The sequence below is a fragment of the Pristiophorus japonicus genome, chromosome 14, assembly GCF_044704955.1.
Source record: "Pristiophorus japonicus isolate sPriJap1 chromosome 14, sPriJap1.hap1, whole genome shotgun sequence".
Lineage (NCBI taxonomy): Eukaryota > Metazoa > Chordata > Chondrichthyes > Pristiophoridae > Pristiophorus > Pristiophorus japonicus.
The window spans coordinates 53,958,033-53,981,744 of NC_091990.1; the positions used below are offsets into that span (position 1 = coordinate 53,958,033).

The 23,712-nt window shown below is 45.0% G+C and overlaps 1 protein-coding gene across 5 annotated transcripts in view; it reads right to left on the reverse strand.

Annotated features, from left to right (window-relative positions):
* LOC139279906 (ephrin type-A receptor 7-like) overlaps nucleotides 1-23,712 on the reverse strand; it is a 634,755-nt gene that overhangs the window by 289,012 nt on the left and 322,031 nt on the right. For all 5 annotated transcript variants that reach the window (XM_070899215.1, XM_070899214.1, XM_070899217.1 and 2 more), the window contains one exon: nucleotides 2,730-2,885. In XM_070899215.1, coding sequence (XP_070755316.1) covers nucleotides 2,730-2,885 — 156 coding nt within the window. The remainder of the gene's footprint in view (nucleotides 1-2,729; nucleotides 2,886-23,712) is intronic.

Genomic DNA, 23,712 nt, shown 5'->3' on the forward strand with positions numbered 1-23,712 from the left:
TGTCGACTAGGCCTGTATTCACGAGAGTTTAGATGAATGAGAGGGGATCTCATTGAAATGTATAAAATTCTGACTTGGTTACATAGAAACATAGAAATTAGGTGCAGGAGCAGGTCATTTGACCCTTCGAGCCTGCACCACCATTCAATAAGATCATGGCTGATCATTCAATAAGATCATGGCTGATCATTCAACCTCAGTACCCCTTTTCTGTTTTCTCTCCATACCCCTTGATCCCTTTGGCTGTAAGGGCCATATCTAACGCCCTTTTGAATAGATCTAATGAACTGGCCTCAACAACTCTCTGCGGTAGGGAATTCCACAGGTTAACCACTCTCTGAGTGAAGAAGTTTCTCCTCATCTCGGTCCTAACTGTGACCCCTGGTTCTGGAACTCCCCAGCAACGGGAACATTCTTCCTGCCTCTAACCTGTCCAATCCCGTCAGAATTTTATATGTTTCTATGAGATCTCCTCTCATTCTTCTAAACTCCAGTGGATACAATCCCAGTTGATCCAGTCTCTCCTCATATGTCAGTCCTGCCATGTCGGGAATCAATCTGGTGAACCTTCGCTGTACTCCCTCAATAGCAAGAACGTCCTTCCTTAGATTAGGAGACCAAAACTGAACACAATATTCCAGGTGTGGCCTCACCAAGGCTCTGTACAACTGCAGTAAGACTTCCCTGCTCCTATACTCAAATCCTCTAGCTATGAAGGCCAACATGCCATTTGCCTTCTTCACCGCCTGCTGTACCTGCATGCCAAACTTCAATGACTGATGTACCATGACACCCAGGTCTCTTCCACCTCCCCTTTTCCTAATCTGTCACCATTCAGATAATATTCTGTCTTCTTGTCTTTGCCCCCAAAGTGGATAACCTCACATTTATCCAACTTATACTGCATCTGCCATGCATTTGCCCATTCACCTAACCTGTCCAAGTCACCCTGCAGCATCTTAGCATCCTCCTCACAGCTCACACCGCCACCCAGCTTAGTGTCATCTGCACACTTGGAGATATTACATTCAATTCCTTCATCTAAATCATTGATGTATATTATAAATAGCTGGGGTCCCAGCACTGAACCCTGCGGCATCCTACTGGTCACTGCCTGCCATTCTGAAAAGGACCCGTTTATTCCGACTCTCTGCTTCATGTCTGCCAACCAGTTCTCTCTCCACGTCAATACATTACCCCCAATACCATGTGCTTTAATTTTGCACACTAATCTCTTATGTGGAACCTTGTCAAAAGCCTTTTGAAAGTCCAGATACACCACATCCACTGGTTCTCCCTTGTCCACTCTACTAGTTACATCCTCAAAAAATTATAGAAGATTTGTCAAGCATGATTTCCCTTTCATAAATCCATGCTGACTCGGATCGATCCTGTCACAGCTTTCCAAATGCGCTGCTATTTCATCTTCAATAATTGATTCCAACATTTTCCCCACCACCGATGTCAGGCTAACCGGTCTATAATTCCCGGTTGGATAGACTGGATGTGGGGAGGATATTTCTCCTGGCTGGGAAGTCGAGAACAAGGGGTCATAGTCTCAGGATATGGGGGAGGAAATTTAGAACAGAGATGAGGAGAAATGATTTCACTCAGAGGGTGGTGAACCTGTGGAATTCTCTACCACAGAAGGCTGTGGAGGCCAAGTCACTGAATATATTGAAGAGGGAGATAGATTTCTAGAAACAAAAGGCATCAAGGGGTATGGGAAAAAAGTGGGAATATGGTGTTGAGCTAGAGGATCAGCCATGATCATATTGAATGGCAGTGCAGACTCGAAGGGCCGAATGGCCTACTACTGCTCTTATTTTCTATGTTTCTATGTTTCTTGTCTACATACTGTCTCTATGCATGCTGACGATAGCGAGCATGCGCGGGGTCATCAGTAGTCCAGGCGGCACTATTTTGATGCAGGAGACTATGCATCCATACAGGGAGTAAGACCACCTTACTTTCTTGATGGGAGGCAAGCAATTCCTGGTCCACAGTCCAGGCCACCCCTTTCCACTCCAAGCCAACAACACCGAGAAGTGGGGGAGGGAGGAGACAGAGCAAAATAAATTTGAATATTTGAAAGATGAAAGAACTTTAAAGGTTTTGTAAAACAGACCAATTCTAATGGGAAAAAGTTATGAACTTGCATCTTGAAATCCCTCCTCACAATCGTAGATTATTGTTTAATGAACAACAGCACTTATTCATTACCATTCACAGCCTACATGACAAGGTAATCTTATTGGTATTAGTGCTTGGACCCCAGCTATTCATACACAAGGGGTTCATCTGTTATCTGCTGTCAGCCACAAGGTTTAGCAGTTTAGCTAATGCACACCCATTACCGCCAACATTCCTGCTCAGCTGTGCAGCCGTGCAGCGATCTGGAGGTCCTGTGCAGGCTGCTCATTGGCTTTTCAATGGAAATAACTGTGCATGCACAAATATTTGAATGGGTCACGCAGCCACTTAAAGGGGCCATACACCCCCAAAGAAAGAGGGAACATTTCCTACCACAGAGTAAAAAGAAAATACAGAAGGATCTAAGACACACTGCAGAAGTAAAAGAGCTAATCCCTTCCTGAACATTTACAGCCTTACAGAAATACCATTAAATTTTGACCTGAACTTTTCTTTCCTGGAAAAGTAATTTAGCTTACTTCCACATTGTCTTACAATCAAAGCGTGCAAGAAATACTAATTACTGGCAGACTTACTGGTGCAAGGGGCTGATGGAGGGTCCAAAGCCAGTCTGTAGTAGTCAGCCTTACAGTAACACTGCACAGATCCTGCTTCCTCTGTGTAGCTATGCTCTGGGCACCAAGAGCACTCGCTTTCTCGAGCCGACGTCTTATAGGACCCCGGTGGACAAGCTGAAAAGAAAGTTCACAATTTGAAGAGGTAATCATTGGGGTTTAAGATGGTGATAACAACACAAGGCCTTTACAGGTGCTGCACAGAAAGCTAGGTGCTCAGAGGTACCATGGTCTTTATCGTCCCCCCACCGCCCCCATCGTTGCCATCCAAACCATGCCACAAAAGAGTCTTCAACTCCCCCAAACTAGGGAGAAAATTCAGGATTGAGGGATTGGAATTGGGTATCGCTGATTTTGAGGTGATGACACCAGCCGAGTGCAGATTTTAACGGCGGGTGGCTCTTGCCGCCTGGAACCCCGAAATTCAGTTTTGACGCCCGAGAAGTGGATTGCAGCTTTAAATCACGGCATTACAGGTTTATAGCCCTCGAGAAACCAGAACCGAATTTTGCACCAGGCATCAACACCACCTAACGCCGGCATGAAGCCGCTGCCACCCAGTCAACACCCAATGCCGGCATTCTCAGCTGGCGTTAGCTACCGAATTTCGGCCCCTGAATTTCTGGACACAAGTAGACAAGACTTAACCCAACCCTCCGAGTCTTCTTATTCCTCCTCATCAGTGATTCTGTGGAGGCCAGAAAGTTCAGAGTTAATTGCCACAATACGACTGGTATCACTGATCTTGCTGTATCACAGATATTGGACACAAGGGGGTAGAAATTCACCTTGGATGGTACCTCATCGGCTGCCTGTAATTCGCTCCGACCGATATTCAGTCCTATTGCAATCACTGGAACAGAATATCAGGCGGGGCCTATAACAGGCGACTGATGAAAGACCACCCGTTGCGTGTCGCCCCCCCCGCCCCCGCCATGGCCAATTTCACCGCCAAGATCTGCTGCTTCAGTACCGGAGGACTCCGGCTCACCAATACTCCTTCCCCTAACCTCCCAGCCCACAAATGAGTAATTCCCATTTTAGTAGAAAGACAAATGCTATTCCAACAATGCAATGTTTCAGCGGTGCGTGGAGTGAAGTCAGAGAATGGTGGCGCATTGCATTCCGCCAAGGCTGTATTTGGAACCAAAAGGAAGATACAATAAACAAGTCCTGCTAAGAAACAACTTAAGGTTGTGGCGGGAAGGAATAGGAAACACTCAGGGCTCAATTTTCCCTGGTGATTTGTGCTATTTTTTTGGAGCAGGGTGTTCTTTTTGGCCTAAATTGAAAAACCAGTTCCCCAATCAATTTGCACCAGTGTAACAGTGTAACGATTTTTTTAAAGTGAGTTTCTTTTTCAGCTAAAGGGGGCATAACCAGCCATCTATGCCACTTCTGGCCATTTAGGGAAGTTTGGCCAGCTGAAATTTACTCCAGTTCTGATTAGGCCAGAGTATGTGGCGCAGCAGATGTCCGGACACAGGGAAAGAGTTGAAAAACACATAGCAGTAACTTACCTCCAACCCCGCCCGAAGGTTGTCCGGAGAGAGAGACAGAGACACAGAGAGACAGAGAGACAGAGAGAGAGAAGTTACTGCTATGTGTTTTTCAATTCTTTTAATGTGTTGGGAGCTGGCTGTATGCTTCACTTTGCAGCCTCAGCTCGCATTGTGTCCCTGGTTACCATGGCAGCCCAATCTTTTTGGTGCACATCAAGGCTCCACCCCCAAAACTAAAGGGCGGACTAGGCCACGCCAAAATGAAGAAATCCAACGGGGATAATTAGATACATTTTTCTTTGCGTACTTGGGCCCCCAAAAAATCAGGCCTAACTCTTCAAGTACGCCAAAAAAATGCTTTAGGGAAAATTCAGTCCTCAGAGTCTCAGGAGCCTTGCGGAGGAGGCTCTGTAAATAAGAACATAAGGAGCAGGAGTAGGAATAGGCCATATGGCCCCTCGAGCCTGCTCCGCCATTTAATTCAATCATGGCTGATCCGATTATGGACTCAGGTCACTTTCCTGCCCACTCCCATAACCCCTTATCCCATTATCGGTTAAGAAACTGTCTACCTCAGTCTTAAATGTATTCAATGTCCCAGCTTCCACAGCTCTCTGAGGCAGCGAATTCCACAGATCCACAATCCTCTGAGAGAAGCAATTCCTCCTCATCTTAGTTTTAAATGGGCGGCACCTTATTCTAAGATTATGCACCCTAGTTCTAGTCTCCCTTATCAATGGAAACATCCTCTCTGCATCTGCCCTGTCAAGCTCCCTCATAACCTTATACGTTTCTATAAGATCACCTCTCATTCTTCTGAATTCCAATCAGTAGAGGCCCAACCTACTCAACCTTTCCTCATAAGTCAACCCCCTCATCTCCAGAATCAACCTAGTGAACCTTCTCTGAACTGCCTCCAAAGCAAGTATATCCTTGCGTAAATATGGAAACCAAAACTGCACGCAGTATTCCAAGTGTGGTCTCACCAATACCTTGTATAACTGTCGCAAGACTTCCCTGCTTTTATACTCCATCCCCTTTGAAATAAAGCCCAAGATTCCAAATGAAACGATGAAGGAAATCTGTGCCCTGCGTGAAAATGTCAGTGTCAAATCAAAAACGGTTTCTGAACATGCCCTCAACATTAAAATAAAATCCAACTGAACTGCGGATATTCTGTCAGCCAATGCATTTATTTCCACAATAACACTCCTTTTATTGACTCCAATTGCACTAGAATTGCAGAAACTTCACTCAGATAGCTTCAGAAACATGAGCTGGAAATACATTGCCACCCTGCAATCAGTTTGACAAAAAGCAAAAGTGTCATTTAGACTGCAACAACCTATTCAGAACTTTTTATTCTGTGAAGTTGTAACTGTACTTAGGCCCTCAGACAGACTTTTTCCCAGCACGTCTATTTTCAAAGGAACATGGAGTCTGAATTTTCTGGTGACAAATCTGGGGAAATTAGTTTATTTAAAGTGACAAGTGTACAGCTGGACAGCAATCCAATGCCAGCTTGTAGCTATCCAGAGGAAGCCAAGGTATGATGAGCTGAGGTCGGACATGAATTTTGGTGAAAATCCGACGAGCTGATTTTGTTATTTATTGAAGGCAGCGGTGAAGCTGTTCACTTGTGGAACGATAATCTGCACAATGATCTGCTCCGCCAAAAATATAATGCACGCAGCATAGAAACATAGAAAATAGGAGTAGTAGGCCATTCGGCCCTTTGAGTCTGCACCGCCATTCAATATGATCATGGCTGATCCTCTATCTCAACACCATATTCCCATTTTTTCCCCATACTCTTTGATGCCTTTTAGTTCTAGAAATCTATCATCTCCCTCTTCAATATATTCAGTGACTTGGCCTCCACAGCCTTCTGTGGTAGAGAATTCCACAGGTTCACCACCCTCTGAGTGAAAACATTTCTCCTCATCGCAATCCTAAATTTCCTATCCCATATCCTGAGACTATGACCCCTTGTTCTAGACTTCCCAGCCAGGGGAAACATCCTCCCCGCATCCAGTCTGTCCAACCCCATCAGAATTTTATACGTTTCAATGAGATCCCCTCTCATTCTTCTAGTCTACCCAATCTCTCCTCATACGACAGTCCTGCAATCCCAGGAATCAGTCTGGTGAACCTTCGCTGCACTCCCTCTATGGCAAGTATATCTCTCTTAGGTAAGGAGACCAAAACTGCACACAATACTCCAGGTGCAGTCTCAACAAGGCCCTGTATAATTGCAGACTGAGGCTTAGATCCAGCTGACCGCCAATTATGTTTTGGAATTCCTAAACACTTCCAATAGCATAGGATGCAGGCCTATAGCTACAGTTATGCTGCAGATACCAATCTAGAGGGAAGTGACTGGGGCCCAGGAGAAGCGAGGGCCCAGGGGCAGCACGGGCCAGCCCAATCTGCGATATGTGTGCACCCTAGGTCCATGCAGCAGAGCTGGTCTCCAGTCATCTTGGGTAATTCTTGCCACTGGACCAAGACCTAGCTCTGTCAAGCCCGTGTGGTGGTTGGTGTGCAACGGCCACCACACATTAAAAAAAATCCACACACAGGCACCTTCCACTCTTCAGGGTGTTGTTCAGGATCTTGAATGTCAGGTCCTTCATTGAAACACCTGTGAACTCATTCCTTTTTGGCTTGGCAGTAAGTCATCCTTGTTTTGAGGGATCGCCTATGATGATGATGAGATACCAATCTCAGACCAATATCCATAGAATGCAACACACAGCTGACAGACCAGAGGTGTACTGTGGACTTTTTTTTTATTAATCGTTGCTGAGATGTGGGCGTTGCTGACAAAGCCAGCATTTATTGCCCTTGAGAAGGTGGTGGTGAGCTGCCATCTTGAACTGCTGCAGTCCTTGTGGTCAAGGTTCTCCCACAGTGCTGTGAGGGAGGGAGTTCCAGGATTTTGACCCAGCGACGATGAAGGAATGCCGATATATTTCCAAGTCAGGGTGGTGTGTGATGTGGAGGGGAACTTGAAGGTGATGGTGTTCCCATGCGCCCGCTGCCTGTATCATAGTAATAAACGAGATCTGTGCATTGTGTTGCCGTACACTGGGTGGCTAATATTTTATGCTAGGACAGCATGGGCAGGTGCATCTTCTTTCTCCTAACATTAAATTATTAAACAGCAACTTTAGAAAGTTCCAGTCGGCAGCCTTGGTGCTTTTGAAATGCACCCAGTACAAAAGTGCAAAGGCTAACTACTCAGTGATCTGTAACCTCTCACTTCAGTGCACCGAGTCAGTTAATACTGCCACTTCCGCAAGATTGCGATCCCAAATCTGGTTTGCACCAATGCAAGACCAACAGTATAACTGCAGTCCTTCGACTTTCCAGTCACCTGACTTTACACAGCCCCAAGTCCAAGAATTGTTCTTCCTGAAACGGAGTACAGCACTGTGTTAAAGAAATGTAACTAATGCCATTCAAAAGGGATTAATACACAAAATGGTTGTGGACAGCAGATATACACCATCAGTCTCTCAGATTAGTGAACAACACTGAAAGATACAAATTATTTTATATTATCTCAGAGTACACTCCTTCAACTCTGGCTTCCAGTCCATCTCCCCCCTCGTCCCATCATCCTCTTCCTTCACCCCACCATTGGTGGCGATGCCTTCAGCTCTCTAGCCCCTAAGTGCTGGGATTCCCTCCATAAACCTCCGCACCTCTCTCTCCTCCGTTGCGGTTATCTAGATGATACTCTGTCCACCCGTTCACTGCAGACTGCACGAAGGAAGGTCAATAAAGGGAAAGGACGGAGCTGTTAATTTTCAGTTCCGATATTTGGAGAGAAGCCCTGTCCTCCCTTGATTACGTTCCCATGCAGTGTTCTTCTCCGTCACACACTGGCAATTCTGAGCCGGTGCAAAACGCCAATGAAAAAGTGATTCACTGCTGTCAGCAGAACAAGGTGTGGCAGCACATCTACATGCAGCCCCCGGCAGGAGAGTTGCTCATTGGCCACACTTCTATAATGTAAAAGCTCGTGTACAGACCTCACATATAAAAGTCTTGTATTTATATAGCGCCTTTCACGACCATCGGATGTCTCAAAGCGCTTTACAGTCAATTAAGTACTTTTGGAGTGTAGTCACTGTTGTAATGTAGGAAACGCAGCAGCCAACTTGCGCAGAGCAAGCTCCCACAAACAGCAATGTGATAATGACTCTGAATCTGTTTTTTTATTATGTTGATTGAGGGATAAATATTGGTCAGGCCACCGGGGATAATTCCCCTGCTCTTCTTCGAAATAGTGCCGCGGGATCTTTTACGTCCACCTGAGAGAGCAGACGTTTTAACATCTGATCCGAAAAACGGCACCTCCAACAGTGCAGCACTCCCTCAGCTGTGTTAAGCTGAAAAAACAAACTACGAAATCAGAAGTGGACTTGCTCCTCCAAAAGGGTGCGGGATTGTCATGGAAGGGGTTTGGGGGGGCCGATAATACAGCGCTACTGAACCATTCATGGAGACATTCCAGAAATCTCTCAATTTCCCATTCTTATTAAAAATTCATTGTCAGGCTGTAGACATTTCTGGCAAGACCAGCATTTATTACCCATCCATCCCTAGTTACTACGAGGGCAGTTAAGAGTTAACTACAGAGAAAGCTGGAAATACTCAGCAGGTCAGGCAGCATCTGTAGAGAGAGAAACAAAGTTAACGTTTCAGGTCCATGACCCTTCGTCAGAACTGGAAGAAATTAGAGATGTAACAGGATTGCAGCAAGTCCAGGCAGTGAAAGGGGGAGGGGAGTATTACGCTCGTATTAAAGGATGAAACTGAGTACCGTATGCAATGAGTAAGTGTGACCTTAGCTCCTTTAATTGAACTCCAGAGTGTTGGTACAGCCTGCTTGTTGTAGGCATTAGGCACCTGCTGAATATATCGGGCAAGCGCATATCACCCAGGTTAGGCGCCGGAAGCCCGAAGTTATTAATGTAACCGATCAGCTCCACGATCATTTGCAGGATTATGATGAGCCAGAGCAGGTCCCTATCCCACATCTAACCGAAGTATTACAAGAATTGAGGCTCAGGGTGGGTCAATCCGTAAAGCTCTACCACCAACTGCAAACTAAAATCAAAGTACTGGAAGAAGATATCGATGTAGACTTACAAAGTCAGAGTTGGTGGAGAAAGGTCTGGGACTGGGGAATAAATGTGAACATCCATCCTTGGATTCGAATAATTTCACACATACTGGTCGGGATACAATTGATCTTAGCAATAACATGGGGCATAATGGTCTGCCAGGCATGCAGGCACCAAGCACGACAAAGAGGGACCCATGACCAGTCCCCAAATACTAAACAAGCCTGTCTAATAAAGGGGCAGGAGGATTTGGCCTTTGTTACTTTGATTTAAGCAACCGGGACTCCTGAAACCGCGTGACTGGCCAGCATGTTGAGGCAGGGAGTACCGGGCCGTGCACAAAATCTAATAAAAGTAGGGCGGTCGGTTAAAGGGGGACTAGGACTAGTCCCTTTACCGAAAGGGGGGAATTGTTGTAGGCATTAGGCACCTGCTGAATATATCAAAACACTAGGCATTAGGCACCTGCTGAATATATCTAAACTCATATAGGTTTAAAGTGGCCACATATAAAATGGCTGCCCAAGCATGATGGGAACCCCGTTAGTCAAGTAATGAACTGGGGCTGACCGAGCAATGACCGAGCAATGACCCTGTGAGGCCCACTACCAGGAATGCCTTGGATACAAGATAATTATAACGAACCATTATAGTACACTGGTATAATCAGTGACTTCACACAGCCGAGCCCCGAGGAACAGAGATAAGGGGAGAACCTGCCTCACATAATGAGGTCATTAATCAGCCCGAGCTGACAAAAACCGAACATACAGCCCCTGAGGTATCAGGGGAATTCTACTGGGTTAAAGAAACCTATATGTAATCTATAATCGTTATGATTGGATTGTGTCCAGCCAAAGTGGGCTGAGTAACTGTAAAGAACTATTGTAAAACATATAAATATTGATGAGTTTCTTTGTTCGTTGGAGAGAAGTGCCTGGATCCAGTCCTGAGGCTTCCTCCCCGCATGCGAAAATAAAGGCCGCATTGGCGTTGGAACCGACTCTGAGTGTTGAGTGATTCTTCTGAGAAAACATTCACACTAACACTGCTTATTTACAGTGCTCCCAAGGGATGCTGGGATCCCTTGGGACTCCAACAGGTAGGCCCTCTGGTGGTGGTGATGATACAGGTTGCCAAGGGTTACATACATAACAGGGAGGAAAGAGCAAAAGGGAAGGTCTGTGATAGGGTGGAAACATAGAAACATAGAAAATAGGTGCAGGAGTAGGCCATTCAGCCCTTCGAGCCTGCACCACCATTCAATAACATGGCTGATCATTCACCTCAGTACCCCTTTCCTGCTTTCTCTCCATATCCCTTGATCCCTTTAGCTGTAAGGGCCATATCTAACTCCTTCTTGAATACATCTAATGAACTGGCATCAACAACTCTCTGCGGTAGAGAATGCCACAGGTTAACAACTCTCTGAATGAAGAAGTTTTGCCTCAGCTCAGTCCTAAATGGCTTACCCCTTATTCTTAGACTGTGACCCTTGGTTCTGGACTTCCCCAACATCGGGAACATTCTTCCTGCATCTAACTTGTCCAGTCCTGTCAGAATTTTATATGTTTCTATGAGATCCCCTCTAATTCTTCAAAACTCCAGCGAATACAGACCCAGTCGATCCAGTCTCTCCTCATATGTCAGTCCTGCCATCCCGGGAATCAGTCTGGTGAACCTTCGCTGCACTCCTTCAATAACAAGAACGTCCTTCCTCAGATTAGGAGACCAAAACTGAACACAATATGATCACAAAACTGAACACAACTCAAGGCAGGAGAGATTAAATGACAAAAGGAATGATGGTGGAAGGCAAAAGGAGGTGATAATGGGACCAGTAAAGAAACAAATTATCGGTCTGGAGGAGCTGTACTGATGCCTGGGGGTCCCTGGCCTGAGACCACCCTGGGTGGAGGAGGTGCATCTGGGGGGGCGTTGAGCACTTCGAGACTCATCGCTGAGAGCGTGCAGAGGTCAAGCGCAGACAGCGGAGGGAGCGTGCGGCAGACCAGTACCACCCACCCTTTCCCTCAACGATTATCTGTCCCACCTGTGACAGGGACTGTGGTTCTCGTATTGAACTGTTCAGTCACCTAAGGACGCATTTTTAGAGTGGAAGCAACTCTTCCTCGATTCGAGGGACCGCCTATGATGATGATGATATGACATGACAAAAGCAGAATCATTAATCTGAAAGGTTAACTCTGTTTCTCTCTCCCCACAGATGCTGCCTGATCTGCTGAGTAGTTCCAGCACTTTTTAATTTTATTTTGGATGTTCAGCATCTGCAGCACATATAGGCCAAGCCGGGTAAGGGCGGCAAGTGTCCTTCCGTAAAGGACATGTGTGAACCAGTTGTGTTCTTAAAACAGTCTCATGGTCTTTTACTAATACCAGCCTTTTACAAAAACACGATTATATTTTAATATGGCCAGTCCACTCCTGTATGCCACCAGCACGCAGACTCTTTTCTCCCCTGAACCCATCGCGATAGGGACGCATTAAATCCTATTTTTGGAGGAGAGATCAAGACCAGAGAAACCTACAGCCCGGATTTTCCGCGTACGAACCAAGTACTGCATTTCAGCATGCGCTGCGCATTCCCGAGCATCCAGAACTTGCGATCTGTTAAGTTTCATCCGCCTTCCTGGGAAATGGACATTCACTCGCGGAGCTTTGGGCTACTTGCCCAACTACTGCCCAGCAAATGCTGGTGAAACTCTTACACATGGTAAAAGCAGGAGTAGGGCCTGCTTTTCCAGCGTAGAGTTTAAATAAATATTTTAAAACATTTTTTAAATGTTAAAAAACTTTAAAATTAGTTTAGTTGTTTTTAGCCCATTTAAAATGTTTACATCTCTTTTTCAAAAAATTTAATTGTTTTAATTCATTTTAGCCATGTAATGATTTTGTTTTCATTAAGTTGCGTCAAAATTGTGTTTTTTTGATGATTCCAATTAAGCTTATGGAGATTCTGTTGTGTGTAGAAGAACTCCACGAGGCTAAGTACTGTGAGCTAAACTTAATGTGACATTAGTCTTCTTTATTATAACTCCAGAGTGCCTAAACAACATGGCAGCCAACCTTTGATACTGGCCCTGCACATGTGTGCAGATGATATTAGGACTCCAACAGTCGTGCCCTTTGGTGGCGAGTATTACATAGTTACATACATAACAGATTCCGTATATAAATAGAACCCCATAAGCAGAATGGGAATTCCCCCTTTCTAATAAGTTGGGCTGGTCCACGTGATCCTAGGGGTGCTGGCGAGCTGCGTGTGCCCCTGAGATGGGTGGGCCTTTACACGTGAGCAGGAACATGAGCCTCCAAACCTCTGGAGGCAGAGGGGTAGGTTCGCCTGCAAATTCAGGCCCTGTGATTCACTGTTGGAGGGCACGGGTAATGTTATCTAGTGGGACTGAAGATGCTATCTCCAGCGATTGCCACTTCTGGGCTGAGTGGTGATTAGAAACCTTTCATTGTTGGCTGTTGACAGGTAGCATCTATTGGCCTGGCTACCTTCCCTTCCACTAGCCTATGGTGCTGGCTGTAGATGGAAGCCAAAAATAATGAGCGCTGCCTGCAGAATGGTCACTCACACTGAAGTAATGTTAATGGCTCCTTCCTGGGCGTGATCAGCAATTTTAATCCCTAAGGCATTTCACACCTCTGAAAATGAAAAATGATCGTTTGTGAGAAATAACAGTGCGGCCCAAAAGCATTTTCCTCAAAAATTATTGCTACGACTAACATTGGGTACAGATTAAAATATTTCAATATGCAAGTTTACATAGGATTACATCGGATATACAACACAGAAACAGGCCATTCGGCCCAACCACTCCATCCTCCTCCCGTCTTTCCTCATCTAAATCTATCAGCATAACCCTCTATTCCCTTCTCCCTCATATGCTTATCCAGCCTCCCCATTAAATACATCTATACTATTTGCTTCACCACTCCCTGTGGCAGCGAGTTCCACATTCTCACCACTCTTTGGGTAAAGAAGAATCTTCTGAATTCCCTGTTGGATTTCTCGGTGACTATCTTATATTGATGGCCTCTAGTTTTGCTCTTCCCCACAAGTGGAAACATTCTCTCTGTATCCGTTCAGAATTTTAAAGACCTCTATTAGGTCACCCCTCAGCCTTCTTTTTTTCAAGAGAACAGAGACTCAGCCTGTTCATCCTTTCCAGATATGTAAACACTCGCATTTCTGGTATCATCCTTGTAAATCTTCTCTGCACCCTCTCCAGTGCCTCTAAATCCCTTTTATAATATGGCGACCATAACTGTAAGCAGTACTCCACGTGTGGTCTGACCAAGGTTCGATACAGGTTTAGCATAACTTCCCTACTTTTCATAAGAACATAACATAAGAACATAAGAAATAGGAGCAGGAGTAGGCCCTATGCCCCCTCGAGCCTGCTCAGCCATTGAATAAGATCATGGCTGATCTGATCATGGACTCAGCTCCACTCCCCTGCCCGCTCCCCATAACACTTTATTCCCGTATAGCTCCGCCTTAAATATATTCAATGATCCAGCCTCCACAGCTCTCTGGGGCAGAAAATTCCACAGATTTATAACCCTCTGAGAGAAGAAATTCCTCCTCATCTCAGTTTTAAATGGGCGGTCCCTTATTCTGAGACTATGTCCAGTAGTTTAAGTTTCCCCTATGAGTGGAAATATCCTCTTCTATACCTCTAGAAATAAACCTTAGTTATACTCCTGTGAAGTGTCTTAGGATGTTTTTAACCATGTTAAAGGCATTATATAAATTCAAGTTGCCAGATTCTGTTAGCATTGAAATAGCAAAGCCTGAATTCAAACTCTGGATTTCTCGTCATGAGAGTCACGGTCCAGCACCTGATTATACAGACTGGCATTAGTAAAACCCTTGGTCTGCTTTTTTATAGCCATGCCTGTGTTAACGTAACCTGGGTATATAACCATCTGCTGAATTACATCAGGACACAATGATCCATCCAGCCATCACCAGTAGTATTGATCTGTGCTGCATCACTAATGTTGCGTGCTCGGCCTTGGATCAATTACAGCTCGATGCAAAGAAATGTCCATTGCAGCAGGTGAATGTTATCGAGGTTTTACTAACAACAGTCTGGATAATCAGTTGCTGGACCGTGATGCTCATGACGCTGCTGAAACCCTCATCCATGCCTTTGTTACCTCAAGACTTGACTATTCCAATGCAGTCCTGGCTGGCCTATCACATTCTACCCTATGTAAACTTGAGGTCATCGAAAACTCGGCTACCCATGTCCTAACAGGCACTAAGTCCCGGATACATTCTGTTACATACACATAGAATTGGGCATGCAAAATAACAACAATCAACAACAAGTAAAGGGTATTTGGGTTATCCGGCCCCTCTCCCACTGCCCTAACTTCTACAGGCCAGCATCCATCTTCAACATCTCCTAATGTAGTTCTCCTCCAATTGTCCGTCTGGCAAATTACTCCAAACATTTATCACTCCAAGCTAAGAAATTCCTCCCGAGAGTTTTTAAATTTATCTTTCATTCATTTACATTTATGTCCTCTGATCCTACTTTTCTGGTTTAACTTGAAGTAATATTCCACATCTGTATTATTTAATATGCTCAATGCATCGCTAAGATGCCCTTTGACCTTCTTTCCAGACTGTAGAGCTTGGTCTTCTCCCATCTTTCCTAGTACCTCAACCCCTTTATACTTAGGAACATAGGAAATGCTCAATGAAAAAAGACTAAGGACCCTCGAGTCCGCCTTCTTCCATCCTGGTGATAACAGGATATGATGACAGTGGAGTTGTTCACCAATCACAGCGATGAGTCTCTATCAGTGAGTCTACAACAGACCCAGGCACGAGGCGAGGAAAATCCCAGTGATGGAGAGCTTTGGGAACCACAGGTCCAAAGTCAGTTGTCCCTCCCAAGTATGTTATACTCACCACACGTCATGTCTCAAATTACTCATATACAATACTCCAAAAGACATTGGTCTTTTGATGTGCATCCTCTCCAATGTGTATATGTTCCGAGTTGTAGCACATTAATGAGAATTTAACAAGTATTGATCGAACCACGGCACTATAAAACTGTAACATAGCCTCTAGAGTCTTGTACTGAGCATAGAATGATACAGCACAGAAGGAGGCCATTTGGCCCATCATGTGCCAGCTCTTTGAATTTGAAAGAGCTATCCAATTCGTCCCATTCCCCTGCTCTTTGTCCATAGCCTATGGCAGGTAATCAAAAGAGGCCCAGGCAGGGGAAAGGTTGTAAAGAGTGACTTAAAAGGAGGAGAGAGAGGCGGAGAGGTTTTGGAGGGAATTCCAGAGCTTGGGGCCCAGGCAGGTGAAGGCATGGCCGCCAATGGTGGAGCGATGAAAATCGAGGATGCGCAAGAGGCTGAAATTGGAGGGGTACAGAGGTCTGAGGGTTGTTGGGCTGGAGGAGGTTAGAGAGAGAGTGAGAGAGAGTGAGCCATCACTGACTTTTATCCCCTACTGTACCTTTAGGTCCTCTGAATTAGGGCAATTGTCTACTCCACCCTCCTTCCACCCACTACTGGTGATAGAATGGCAGCATTCTCAGAGTTCAGGTTTGGGGTAATATGTGGGGAAAGGCACAGAGACTTTGGCCATACTTACCCATGCTGACTTACATGTGGTGGGACGGGTCATACTGTAGATTGGTGAGTTTTAGCCAGAACAAAGAGGTTATAACTATCAGGAAATAAATGAACAGGTTGGAAAGAGAAGAAGAAGGGTGACCTGCTAGAGGTCTTCCAAGATTCTGAAAGGATTGAATGGCGTAGATGTAGAGAAGATGTTTCCACTTGCAGATGAGACTAGAACTCCGGGCCATAAATATAGGACAGTCACTAATAAATCCAAAAGGGAATTCAGGAGAAACTTCTTCACCCAGAGAATGGTTAGAATGTGCAACTCGCCACCACAAGGAATAGTTGATGTGAATATCATAGAGACATTCAAGGGGAAGCTAGATAAACAGATGAGGGAGAAAGGAATAGAGATGAGTCATCTGACCTAGATACAGTGTTAAAAAGAGGCAGCTCGTGCAGAGTACGGGGTGCAGCAGCAAAGAGTGGCATTCGTGAGTTTGGTAAGTGGGTGAGTTCGGGCAAGTGGGGGTGACAGGTGCTGTTTTGTCTTATTTTTCCGACCAGTGCTGACACTAGAGCAGCTGATAAGGTGTACGAGAGAAGGAGAATGAGGCCCAGAGACCAGCCCAACCAGCTGCAGACAAAGATAGAGGGGTGCGAAATCGAGAGGTGATATCACAGCCAAGCTGGTAAGTGTTTGGCTATTCGACTGGTAAGTATAACTCTCTTTTAGACTGACTTTTAGATTGGTTTAATTGGCAGCGAACTACTAAGTAGCTGTTTGGTGTTTAAGTAAATTTTAGTAAGTAAATTAATTTAATGGTTAAGTCATGGCAGGAGAGCTCGGACCCGTGTCATGCTCCTCCTGTGCTATGTGGGAAGTCAGGGAGACTTCCACTCTGGAGCATGCGCGATGCTGAGAATGTTGTGGATAGCACATTTAGTGAGTTGGTCACACCGCAGGTAAGGGTTAGGACAGATAGTGAATGGGTGACCAAGAGACAAGGCAAGAGCAGGAAGGTAGTGCAGGAGTCGCTTGCGGTCATCTCCCTCCAAAACAGATATACCGTTTTGGATACTGTTGGGGGAGATGACTTACCAGGGGAAGGCACCAGCAGCCAGCTTCATGGCACCATGGGTGGCTCTGCTACACAGAAGGGCGGGAAAAAGAGTGGGAGAGCTATAGTGATAGGGGTCTCAATTGTAAGGGGAATAAATAGGAGTTTCTGCGGCCGCAACCGAGACTCCAAGATGGCATGTTGCCTCCCTGGTGCAAGGGTCAAGGATGTCTCGGAGCGGCTGCAGAGCATTCTGGAGAGGGAGGGTGAACAGCCAGTTGTCGTGGTACATGTAGGTACCAACGCTATAGGTAAGAAGCGGGAAGAGGTCCGACAAGCTGAATTTAGGGAACTAGGAGTTAAATTAAAAAGTAGGACCTCAAAAGGTAGTAATCTCTGGATTGCTACCAGTGCCACGTGCTAATCAGAGTAGAGGGAGCAGGATAGTTAGAATAAATACGTGCCTTGAGCAGTGGTGCAAGAGGGAGGGATTCAAATTCCTGGGACATTGGAACCAGTTCTGGGGGAAGTGGGACCTGTACAAAAGGGACAGTTTGCATTTGGGCAGGACTGGAACTGATGTCCTGGGGCTAACATTTGCTAATGTAGTTTGGGAGTGTTTAAACTAATATGGCAGGGGGATGGGAACCTATGCAGCGAGACAGGGCGAAGTAATATGGAGTCAGAAACAGATGGTAGAAAGGTAAAAAGCAATAGTGGAAGGCAGAGTAAACAAAGGCAAGAAACAAAAAGGGCCACACTACATCATAATTCTAAAAGGACAAAGGATGTTAAAAAAACAAGCCTGAAGGCTTTGTGTCTTAATGCAAGGAGTATCCGTAATAAGGTGGATGAATTAACTGTGCAAATAGATGTGAACAGATATGATGTGATTGGGATTACAGAGACGTGGCTCCAGGATGATCAGGGCTGGGAACTCAACATCCAAGGATATTCAACATTCAGAAAGGATGGAATAAAAGGAAAAGGAGGTGGGGTAGCATTGCTGGTTAAAGGGGAGATTAATGCAATAGTTAGGAAGGACATTAGCTTGGATGATGTGGAATCTATATGGGTAGAGCTGCAGAACACCAAAGGGCAAAAAACATGAGTGGGAGTTGTGTACAGACTCCAAACAGTAGTAGTGATGATGGCGAGGGCATCAAACAGGAAATTAGGGGTGCATGCAATAAAGGTGCAGCAGTTATCATGGATGACTTTAATATGCATATAGATTGGGCTAACCAAACTGGAAGCAATACGGTGGAGGAGGATTTCCTGGAGTGCATGAGGGATGGTTTTCTAGACCAATATGTCGAGGAACCAACTAGGGGGGAGGCCATCTTCGACTGGGTGTTGTGTAATGAGAGAGGATTAATTAGCAATCTCATTGTGCGAGGCCCCTTGGGGAAGAGTGACCATAATATGGTGGAATTCTACATTAGGATGGAGAATGAAACAGTTAATTCAGAGACAATGGTCCAGAACTTAAAGATGGGTAACTTTGAAGGTATGAAGGTGTGAATTGGCTAGGATAGATTGGCGAATGATACTTAAGGGGTTGACAGTGGATGGGCAATGGCAGACATTTAGAGACCACAAGGATGAACTACAACAATTGTACATCCCTGTCTGGTGTAAAAATAAAAAAAGGAAGGTGGCTCAACCGTGGCTATCAAGGGAAATCAGGGATAGTATTAAAGCCAAGGAAGTCGCATACAAATTGGACAGAAATAGCAGCGAACCCGGGGACTGGGAGAAATTTAGAACTCAGCAGAGGAGGACAAAGGGTTTGATTAGGGCAGGGAAAATAGAGTACGAGAGGAAGCTTGCAGGGAACATTAAAACAGACTGCAAAAGCTTCTATAGATACGTAAAGAGAAAAAGGTTAGTAAAGACAAACATAGGTCCCCTGCAGTCAGAATCAGGGGAAGTCATAACGTGGAACAAAGAAATGGCAGACGAATTCAACAAGTACTTTGGTTCGGTATGCACTCAGGAGGACACAAACAACCTTCCGGATATAAAAGGGGCCAGAGGGTCGAGTAAGAAGGAGGAACTGAGGGAAATCCTTATTAGTCGGGAAATTGTGTTGGGGAAATTGATGGGATTGAAGGGCGATAAATCCCCAGGGCCTGATGGACTGCATCCCAGAGTACTTAAGGAGGTGGCCTTGGAAATAGCGGATGCATTGACAGTCATATTTCAACATTCCATAGACCCTGGATCAGTTCCTATGGAGTCCCATTGGAGGGTAGCCAATGTAAGCCCACTTTTAAAAAAAGGAGGGAGAGAGAAAACAGGGAATTATAGACCGGTCAGCCTGACATCGGTAGTGGGTAAAATGATGGAATCAATTATTAAGGATGTCATAGCAGCGCATTTGGAAAGGGGTGACATGATAGGTCCAAGTTAGCAGGGATTTGTGAAAGGGAAATCATGCTTGACAAATCTTCTGGAATTTTTTGAGGATGTTTCCATTCGAGTGGATAAGGGAGAACCAGTTGATGTGGTGTATTTGGACTTTCAGAAGGCTTTCGACAAGGTCCCACACAAGAGATTAATGTGAAAGTTAAAGCACATGGAATTGGGGGTAGTGTGCTGATGTGGATTGAGAACTGGTTGGCAGACAGGAAGCAAAAAGGAGTAAATGGGTACTTTTCAGAATGGCAGGCAGTGACTAGTGGGGCACCGCAAGGTTCTGTGCTGGGGCCCCAGCTGTTTACATTGTACATTAATTTACACGAGGGGATTAAATGTAGTATCTCCAAATTTGCAGATGACACTAAGTTGGGTGGCAGTGTGAGCTGCGAGGAGGATGCTATGAGGCTATAGAGTGACTTGGATAGGTTAGGTGAGTGGGCAAATGCATGGCAGATGAAGTATAATGTGGATAAATGTGAGCTTATCCACTTTGGTGGTAAAAACAGAGAGACAGACTATTATCTGAATGGTGACAGATTAGGAAAAGGGGAGGTGCAACGAGACCTGGGTGTCATGGTACATCAGTCATTGAAGGTTGGCATGCAGGTACAGCAGGTGGTGAAGAAAGCAAATGGCATGTTGGCCTTCATAGCGACAGGATTTGAGTACAGGGGCAGGGAGTGTTACTACAGTTGTACAGGGCCTTGGTGAGGCCACGGCTGGAGTATTGTTTACAGTTTTGGTCTCCTAACTTGAGGAAGGACATTCTTGCTATTGAGGGAGTGCAGCGAAGGTTCACCAGACTGATTCCCGGGATGGCGGGACTGACATATCAAGAAAGATTGGATCAACTGGGCTTGTATTCACTGGCGTTCAGAAGAATGAGAGGGGATCTCATAGAAACGTTTAAAATTCTGACGGGTTTCGACAGGTTAGATGCAGGAAGAATGTTCCCAATGTTGGGGAAGTCCAGAACCTAACGATAAGGGGTAAGCCATTTAGGACCAAGATGAGGAGAAACTTCTTCACCCAGAGAGTGGTGAACCTGTGGAATTCTCTACCACAGAAAGTTGTTGAGGCCAATTCACTATATATATTCAAAAAGGAGTTAGATGTTGTCCTTACTACTAGGGGGATCAAGGGGTATGGCGAGAAAGCAGGAATCGGGTACGGTACTGAAGTTGCATGTTCAGCCATGAACTCATTGAATGGCGGTGCAGGCTCGAAGGGCCGAATGGCCTACTCCTGCACCTATTTTCTATATTTCTATGTTTCTATGATATCGTTAGAAGAGGGGTGAGAGGAGGCTCATGTGGAGCATAAAAGCCGACACGGACCTGTGCTGTAAATACTTGGTGAGACTTGATAATTTTCTGGAATTGTATTTTGATGGGAAGACACCTCGGCCCACTCCACGCCACCCACCCCCCCTCAAACCCCCTCCCCCTCCCCCCCAACCCCCTCTCACCCCCACCCCACCCCCTTCCCCCTCCATCACCCTTCCCCCCCACCAACTCGACATTTTACTTGTTTTAGTGCAATAAACGATCCAAAGACATGCAGTGAGAAGAAATTCTGGCCTGTGATGTGTGGATTTTTGATGCTTTGAAGTCTACTTTTATGAGCAGTAAATGTGATTTTAATAACAAGCTATCAAAGTTGGCTTCAATAATACATTTTAAAATACTGGTTTTATCCCTGAAAAAATTTATATATATTTTTTAAATTGGCAATTCACATCAGCACCAATCAAGTTTTATTAATTCTTAAAGCATGAAAGAATTTTTAAAACACTTAGCTTGTTTGGTAAAGAGATGGATATTAAGATGATGAATGTATGTTATTCTTGCCACATTTACTAGTTCACATTTGTATCTTGAAACACAAAGAAGATGGCACCTTGGGGGAAATGGGAATGAAAGTTTCTCAACAATAAAGTATTTATGAAATGTTAGGCTCTTTGTAAGCTGGCTGTGAACTCATCAAAATTGGGATTTATACATGAAATACTACTTCCTTGAGAATACAGAAAAATGAAAGATTTATTTTTAAATGCTGGATATATTTTTAATGCTTATATTACAAGGTGTCAGTATTTTTAAACACATAAAGTTAGGGCAGCCTGGCAGCAACGAATGTTACAACAACAATAAACTTTGCATTTGTGGAGCAACCTCGGTGGTGGGGCAGTTTTTAGAAACAATAATCATGGACAAAATAAACAGTCACGTGGATTAATTAAGGAAAGCCAGCACGGATTTGTTGAAGGCAAATCGTGCTTAACTAACTGGATTAAGTTTTTTGATGAGGTAACAGCGGGTTGATTTGGGCAATGCGGTTGATGTGGTGAACATGGACTTCCAAATGGTATTTGATAAAGTGCCACATAATAGGATCACCAGCAAAGTTGAAAATCACGGAATTTTACGCAGCATGGATACGAAATTGGCTAAGTGACAAAAAGAGAGTAGTGGTCAACGATTGGCCTCCTTCTGTGCTGTAATCATTCTATCAACATCATACCATGTTGTTGAAATGTCACAAAGTATTCCGTAAAATAGAATTAATGAGCACTTAGAAATGCGTAGGTTAATTAAGATGAACCATCACGGATGTGTTAAAGGCAAGTTATGTTTACCAAATTAGAAGAGTCTTTTTGAAAGGTTGTAAGTGGTCAGTGGTGGATCCACTTATTTCTCAGTCTATATAGATGATTGAGTTACTTGTGTCCAAGGTCCAATCCCAAATTTTGCTACCGGCACAGAAGTTCAGCAAAATAGCAAACCAGTAAAAGTCTTCAAGGAGCCATAGATGGATTAGCAGAATGGGCAGACAAGCGACAGATGCAATTTAATGTGGAAATGTATGAGGCAATACATTTTAGGAATACATTATACACTCCAAGGAAAAATGTTGAAAGATGTTGATGAAAAGAGGCACCTAGAAGTTGAAATACATAATTCCCTCAAAGGGCAAGTGCAGATAGATAAAGCCATAATACATAAAAGGCCTTGATGCCATCACCCTCCTGCACAAGCTCGTGCTGTACCTTGAAGTGGTACGCCACCATGCTGCCCATGGCCGTCGTTCGCCGCTCCTTTTATGGCCCCGACCTGCCGCTGATGGTCAGTGATTGGAGCGTGGACAGGTACAGCAGGAGCGGCGAGGTCGGGGCAAAGGAGCAGCGAGAGATTGTAGAGGGATGTGATCAGGACCCGGGAGAGGTGCGAGTTCGGGTCCAGAAGAGGCGAGGGGCCAGGGGCAGCACGGGCCAGCCCACACTGCGATATGTGTGCGCACTCGGCCTGTGCAGCAGAGCTGGTCTCCAGTTGTCTGGGGTAATCCTTGCCACTGGACCAAGACCTAGCTCTGTCAAGCCCGTGTGGTGGCTGGTGTGCAATGGCCACCACACGTTAAAAAAATCCACGCATAGGCATCTTCCACCCTTCAAGTTGTAGTTCAGGATCTGGAATATTAGGTCCTTTAATGAAACACCTGTGAACCTATCCCTTTTTGGCGTGGAAGCAAGTCATCCTCATTTCGAGGGACTGCCTATGATGATGATGATGATGATGATGAAATAAAAGGCAGAGTACAAGAGTAAAAAAAAATGATGAATTTATACAAACCATTGCTCAGGCCACAGTTCCATGTGCAGTTTTGAGTATCCCGTTACAGAACGGACATTAAAGTCACAGGGCGTACAGCATAAATTCACCAGGGTGGTGCCAGGGATGGGGAACTATAGTCACAAGGAAAGATTTGAGATACTGGAATGGTTTTCCCTGGAACAGTGAAGATCAAGAGGAGAATTAATTAACAGATTTAAAATTATGGCGGGTTTTGACAGAGTAAATCGGGAAGATCTATTTCCTCTGGGTGGGAAGTCAGTGTTGCAGAGGCATGGATTTAAATAGTGTATTGACAGAGGTTAGGAGAAATAGTTTATGCAGTAGGTTGTTGGAGCATGGAATGATTTGTCTCAGGCTGTGGCTGAGGGAGAAACTGTTGCACTTTTTAAGGGAAAATTGGATACATATTTAAAGCAGAGGAAGGTACAGGGTTATGGGGAGAGAGCAGGGCAGTGCAATTAGCTTTAACTGATGTTGTGTAGGTGCTCAATGTTCATGCAACCCAATTATCAATAGGTGCCATACCAAGCATAGAGGTACAGAGCAGAGGCTGT